The sequence below is a fragment of the Oryx dammah genome, unplaced genomic scaffold (assembly GCF_014754425.2).
Source record: "Oryx dammah isolate SB20612 unplaced genomic scaffold, SCBI_Odam_1.1 HiC_scaffold_5, whole genome shotgun sequence".
NCBI lineage: Eukaryota > Metazoa > Chordata > Mammalia > Artiodactyla > Bovidae > Oryx > Oryx dammah.
Genome location: NW_024070189.1, coordinates 60,661,584 through 60,668,546, shown reverse-complemented (window position 1 = coordinate 60,668,546; position 6,963 = coordinate 60,661,584). Strand labels below are relative to the sequence as shown.

At 37.7% G+C, this 6,963-nt stretch overlaps 1 protein-coding gene across 1 annotated transcript; it reads left to right on the top strand.

Moving 5' to 3' along the window:
* The first annotated feature begins 350 nt into the window (after positions 1–350).
* On the top strand, positions 351–6,129 carry LOC120863622 (palladin-like). Its single transcript, XM_040240029.1, has 7 exons — positions 351–425; positions 827–944; positions 1,615–1,677; positions 3,227–3,368; positions 4,628–4,651; positions 5,460–5,579; positions 5,682–6,129. The coding sequence occupies exons 1-7, from the start codon at positions 418–420 to the stop codon at positions 5,924–5,926; spliced, it is 720 nt and encodes a 239-aa protein (XP_040095963.1). The 5' UTR covers positions 351–417; the 3' UTR covers positions 5,927–6,129.
* Positions 6,130–6,963: the final 834 nt, after the last annotated feature.

Genomic DNA, 6,963 nt, shown 5'->3' with positions numbered 1-6,963 from the left:
TTAAGTATAATTAGGTTCAATGGATTTCTTATCATAACAAATACGCTGAGGACCTCAAACCAAAATGCAAATTCAGAGATACAATATATGCCCTCTGAAATGACATTTTTGGGAAATAAGTCAACAGTTCTTCTGGGTACAAGCATCATAACTTCATAAAGGTAAACATCTGGAATTTTTACACTGCAAATATTAAAACAGTTCCATCCTTAGTCAAGAATTCAGATGTTTTGGATTGATCTGCTATTTGTAATTAATCTGCTGGTCCTAGTATGAATATAATATACTTGAATTACATTTCATTAAATTCCCATCAGATTTAGATAGAATTTCTTTTTTTGCTTTCTTATAGGTAAGTACCCAGAGAAGTAAGAAAACATTTTTTCTCTGGGATTATGCTTGGCATATGTGACAGAAATGTCAGAGTAAGTACAAAATGTGAATGTGCATTTGTCATGTATGACTATAGGGGGAATTCTACTTCTTAAAATATATACCAATCAATTTACCAACTTTCCAAAGTGCAATCTGATTATTTGCTTTGGAAGTTTCTTCTTCTGCAATTTAAGTGTTCAGTAAGAGCCCACGGATTACGGGCTGGAGGAAAGGATAAAGGAAATCTAAACAAAAACGACTAGGAGTCATAATCTACTAATACTTTCTCAAAGAGAAAACACTTGAATTATTATGCAAACCAAAAGAAAAATAAGAATTAAAGGTAAAAATGTCATATATTCAGTATATACTCATGTATTCAGTGAGGCATTTGTATCAAAGCCACCTCTAATCTTTAACTGGATTGTGTTTGGTTTTGTTTCCCCTACAGGATAAAGAAGAAAACCACTAGAGTGTCTCTGACTATCAGTTCCCCTGTTAACGAAACCTCTAACATCAGATCAAGTTATTCTACCTTAGTTCAACCACTGTGTATTGACCCCCAGAGGGTAGGTTCAACTTTAAAAGCTTTCTGAGGGGTTTCAGTAATGGAGACACAGGCTCAGAGAAGAAGGAATCAATGCAATTTTCTTGAAAAGTATACACAGGAAAAGCTTCCAGCTGCATGACCTCAGAAGGAACAAGAAAGAAATCTATGGGTCTCAGAAATAACTCCATGGTAGTTCTGTGAGTTGGCCATTTGTCTGTGTGCCAGACCATAAGGGACAGTTGGTTTCTAGGAGCTCAGTCCCATAATAGAATATTCCAACTATCCAAGGAATGAATTCCCTTGTAATTAAAAAAGGAGAGGGAGATGTTTTTCAAAAACCTAAAAGATACAAGAACAACTGTAAGGAGGAAGGAAAAAATCTAGTCAGTAAAATTTAGAAGTTATGTAAACCTTTAATGTACAGTCTCTAAATAATCACCAATACTCATTTCTCAAATGTAATCACCTAGTGTATTTCACCATCTCAACTAATGGAATGCCGGAGGAGAGAGGAAAAAGGGGTGGCATTGGAGTAGATATCCAAACTGACATTTAATTTAGGAATATCACCCCTTTCATAAAGTAAATTTATAGTGTGGGTGGTAACAGCTAGCCCATGGCCACCATTCAACTAAGGTTTCAGAGCCTTGACAATGTGGATGACAATGTCTCTTCTGTTTCTTTACCAGATGCAGAGTCCCTGCAGCAGCCTGTTGGGATCCACTTGTGTTGTAGCCCCTGTGTTCACCAAGGTAATCTATGCACAGTGCATAATGGAGTTTGGATTTTATAGACAAATTGTAGGGCTTATCAAAGGTGTAGGAAGAAGAAAAGAGAAAACTAGAAAGGACCTCAGGGATTACAATTCTTTATATATGAGAAAACTGAGTCCCAGAAAACATGAAATTATTGTCCAGTGTCACAGGGCAGTTCATGGTTCATCCTATGCTCTTTAGACTTTTGCTCTGTGTCAATCCTCCAGTGCTAGAAGGCAATTCTTAGACGGTTCTCTCCAAGCAGACGATGCTCTGCCTGACCTCAAGGTTCAATTCATCACATTCTCTTAACTGGCCGCAAGATGCCTTTCTGAAGAAGTCAACAAGCAAAACCATATCTATTTCTGGCTTGGGTCACAGAGATCAGGATTTAGATGCCTCCTCTATCATTCACTGGAAACAGCAGGATTCAATCAACTAAGTCAAACCAAGCTAAGGCTGCTATCTTCTGCAGGTTCTCTGTCTCCCAGTTTTCAAATCTAACAGAACTGAAACTATTGCCCCTGCTGGCCTAAGGTATGAGAAGTACAGCTGGAACTTACCCGGATACAGGATGGGAGACACAGGAAACAGTGTCATTATGAGTAAGGAGCATTGCTATCAATTCTGGAAGCCCACTTTCAGTAGATGCTATCAGGCACAAGTCTTCTCTCCTGCTGCATTCCTTCCTTATAATATGCAGCCCTAGACATCAGGCTCAAGGGCTGGGCTGGTGATCATTATGTCTTATCTACATCTCACCAGGCAGAAGGACCTCAGGTCCTCTCTCTTTGGTCTGAGGGCCAAGTTATAATCTGAAATGTGATTCCAGATTCCAGAGGACCCTGGAGCTGAGAATAGGAGAGGAGGGAGATTAGGACTTAAGGGGTAAATTTACCACAAATGTCACTTGTTCATGTATGAATTGTGAGACTGTACTAGCTGTTGTTAATACTTTTTATATATCAATATAACTCTTCATTCTTTAAAGAAAGTTTTCAGATTATGTCTCTGAAATGAGCTTCAAAGCCTCAGGTATGCTGAGCATTTTGCTACCCCTATTTCACAGACAAAGAACAGGAGTTCCACAAAAGAGTTCCACAAAGTCTTCCAAGTTCCTATGATGAGCTTCAACCCCCTAGTGGAAAAGTTGTGATTTTGGCCTGGTTCCTCTAAGTCATGATTCAGAATCATTAACAAATTACAATACTTCCCATAAATCTGTGATTTCATAGGTACTAAATTAAAAAATAACACAAAAAATGAAGACTTCTCAACTAATTGGTTTTCTATTTTGAAAAGTGGTTCTTGGGGAAAAGAGTAAAAGCTTTCTCATTAAACACAACCCCACGAAATTGAGATAAAAACTTATAGCTGACTATAAAGCACAAAAGATGCCTGGCAAGCTTCTTATTTTGATTAAGGTATAATCAGTTGTCAATAATTATGGTGAAAAGCACGCACACTTACTCCAACTGACACCCCAAATCACTGCATATGGTGAAACAGTTTCTTCCATTCTGTGAATTCTGTGTTTGTTCTTCAGCATCTTCAAGATATCTCTACAACCAGAGGTCAATTTGTCGTGTTTGAATGCCGAGTCCAGGCCACAGCCGCAGTTCAAGTTCACTGGTACAGAGAGAAAGAGCAGATAGCCGACTCAGATGACTTCCGAGTTCTGAGAAAAAGTACAGTGATAAGCTTTATAATTTACTTTTAATTCCGATTTACCTTGAAATCTAATTCATGTTTTAATGTTTAACAACTGATTTGTTACAGGTTCAGAGATTGCTACTGCTAAACAATTACTTAAATACAAATAATTCCTCAACATAAACAACCAAAAGAGAAAAGACAGCTGCTTTGTTCTGATGAAATAATAGTTTTAATAGCTGTAAAAAGACTAGTCTGTTTTCACAGATTAATCTAAATTATCTTCCCAATGAGTTCTTGGCATACAAACAAGAAAATAAATGTGAGAACAAACATACTTTTTAAAGAGTAACACAAATGAAAACTGATGCATAGCTTTCTAAAACTTTACAGTTTAAGTTTCCTGTGTGTACATGCTAAGTCACTTCAGTCATGTCCAACATGCTAAATGCTGTTTATAAATAATTTCTAATTTAATCCTCACATCAATATTTTGAAGTATGTGTTATCATCTCCATTTTATAAGCAAGAAAACTGAAATTAGAAATGCTAAACATCTTGCTGAAGGTCACAAGGCTAGTAAGTGCTATAGTCAAGGTTCAATCCCAAGATATTTCTTGCACTATGTGAAGAAAATATACTCACTTAGATATGAATTCAAAACTGCACATTTGCACATCACATTTAGGAAGAAACATCTCTATTATGCCACGTGGCATTTCTTTTAAAAGTCACATTTATTGCATTTTTGAAAGTAATAAAATTTATTACAATAAATATAAAAATATATATAAAATCTAGAAGAAACGTAAAGTTACATTCTTACCACCCAGAGAAAACTATTATTAATCTTTTGCGTATTTTTCTGCAGTAGTACTACAGTATTTTTATAATATTCAACTTTAATTAGAGAGAGTAAAAGAAAAGGATTTTCTTGGAAGAAAAAGGCCACCTCAGGATTAGTGTTTCAGCAACAGTTTACATTCAGAGAAGAGATATAGCTGTTCCTACCTCATGTTAGAGATGAATAACTAAGGCCCAGAGAAGTAATTTTCACAAAGTCACAGAGCAAGCTAGTTGTAGAACAGGACTGAAATATGGTTTTTCTAGCTTTAGCACCCTGCCAAGTATTCATTCCATATCTTTTCTGAGTTTCTACAGAATTTACAGTCTGTGATGCAAGATTTCAGTCAATGTTGTACTTGTTTCAAGTTATTTCTTGTATACACATGGCACCTTCTCTCAACTAAACTGCCATCATTTAAATTCTCTATTCTCTTGTTTTTTCTTTCAGAAGCCTGTTTATCATCCATTCCTGGTAAGCACAATTTTTCAACATCTTGATAATAAATAATTAAACCAAATAAGCATCAGAAGACTTTGTCTCCTAAACCACTTTTGCCTTCAGAAACAGTTTTGAGGCTACCTTATGCCAACTCCTCTACAATGGAAGAAGCAAGAAAATTGGGATTTATCAGTATATTTGCTCATTTATTCATTCATTCAACATTTACTAGATACAAGCAATGGCCAGGTTCCGTTCATGGCACTGAGGAATCCCTGACCTCACAGGGTATGAATTCTTCCTCTAATTCCATTTGATGTCCTCTTATTCCATGTATGCCTCGTGAGCAACACACAGAGGCAGAAAGAAGGTGTCCTGACATCAAACATCTAAATTGTTGGCTGTCCAAGAAGTACATGTGATGGCCAAGTGGCTATCACTATCCTACCACCAAGTCTAGTTACCATGGCAATAACAACGTTTAGGTCAATTCAGAAAATCTTCCTTATAGGACCTCTATGCTAAGCACTAAGGCTACAGAAATCTAGAATGCAAGAGGTAAAGTGTAATCCCTGCTTTTAAGAAGCTGATAGTCTAGTAGAGAAAACAGATGTGTCTAAGAAGTAGGTGTTAGGGACCACACTGGGGTTACTTTAGGTTGCATTTTTAGGATTTATCTTCATGAGCCCACTCAAAGACAAAAATCTAATCAGAGGGATTATTTTTTTAATCTCAGGAATACACTATTTATTTCCAATACCTACTCTCCCTAATATCCTCCCACACTGTTAATTTGGGACACCTGAATACTCTGCTCAAGATGAATCTCTCCCCTTTCCAGAGGAAGTGTGCACCTTAATTATCACAGAAGCATTTCCTGAAGATTCTGGAGACTTCAAGTGCATTGCAGAAAATGAGGCTGGGACTGCAGTCTCCACAGCAAGACTCTTTGTTTCTCCAGGTAATTACTCCTCAGGATCACCCGGCTTAAATTCAGCCCTGAGCCAAGAGGAAGACTCTCACTGTTTCTATCTGAACTTTGGTGACTAATTCTATTTTTCAGAAGGAAAAGTGGAGAAATCAGAGGGTTCTCGAAAGTCACGCACAAGAAAATTCCCTCCAAAACTGGTCTCCTTTCCCTGGAGCAGTGACAGCCACACAAAGGATAAAAATCCAGACAATACTCCAATAAACCTTATGCCAACTATTCCTGAAACAGCCAGTCACAATGAACATGAGATCCAGGTTCCAAAGGAGGAGTTCTGCACCATCAATGAAAATTCCTCTGAGCTACAACCACAATGGTAAGGGCAGACAGACCTAACATTCACGCATCCAACAGATATTCTTGGCTCTGTATAAAGAACAGTGAACATGACAAAGCTCCTGCCCTCAGCAAGCTTGCATGGATGAATCACTTTACCTCTGTCATTTCTCCATCATGCATTTCACCAAGGCTGAAACAGTAAGTAATGGAAGTTTTAGAAATAGTAAGAAATAATAAGTCTTAGATACATATTTAAGGGTTTGCTACAGAGACTTGTTGGGAAAAAACAACACTGAAATGGCAAAAGTTTCTGAAGAATGGAGTCTTTTCCCAAATTAAAATTCAATGTCCTATCTCAATACAAATAGATAAAACATTTTGTGATACAGATTTCTACATGGTTAGTCTTAGAATTGGAGAAGCCAATGGCAAGCCACTCCAGTACTCTTGCCTAGAAAATCCCATGGACATAGGACCCTGGTAGGCTGCAGTCCATGGGGTCACTATGAGTCAGACACGACTCAGCGACTTCACTTTCACTTTTCACTTTCATACATTGGAGAAGGAAATGGCAACCCACTCCAGTGTTCTTGCCTGGAGAATCCCAGGGACGGGGGAGCCTGGTGGGCTGCTGTCTACAGGGTCACACAGAGTCGACTGAAGCGACTTAGCAGCAGCAGCAGTCTTAGAATACAGACACAATTATCCTTGCATATAAAGGACAAAAGTACAAATGGAAAGATATATCAGTATGTGAATTTGCCAAGCAGGCTGTACGTTTAAAACAACACAATCCACCACCATCCCCAGCCCCCAAACACAAATATCAAACCAAAATACTGATTTTTTACAAACCTAAAACCTGATACTTAAAAGTCATTGGAGACTAACAGACCTGGAACAATGTGTGGAATATATAGTAAGAATTCAATAAATAGGAACTACTACTTCACTGCATTGTCTTTATGCCAAGGTCAGTGTTATCTCCAGTAACTGTGAATTCTCAGTTGGTCTCCTGGAATCCCTTTAGCTTAATGGGATCGCTAGTCATCTGGGCAGTAGCTACCCCCTAAATAGA

Coding starts and splice junctions, on each gene's coding strand:
- LOC120863622 (XM_040240029.1), top strand. Junction 945..1,614: donor TGTGTATTGACCCCCAGAGG/GTAGGTTCAACT, acceptor TTTCTTTACCAG/ATGCAGAGTCCCTGCAGCAG. Junction 1,678..3,226: donor TAGCCCCTGTGTTCACCAAG/GTAATCTATGCA, acceptor TTTGTTCTTCAG/CATCTTCAAGATATCTCTAC.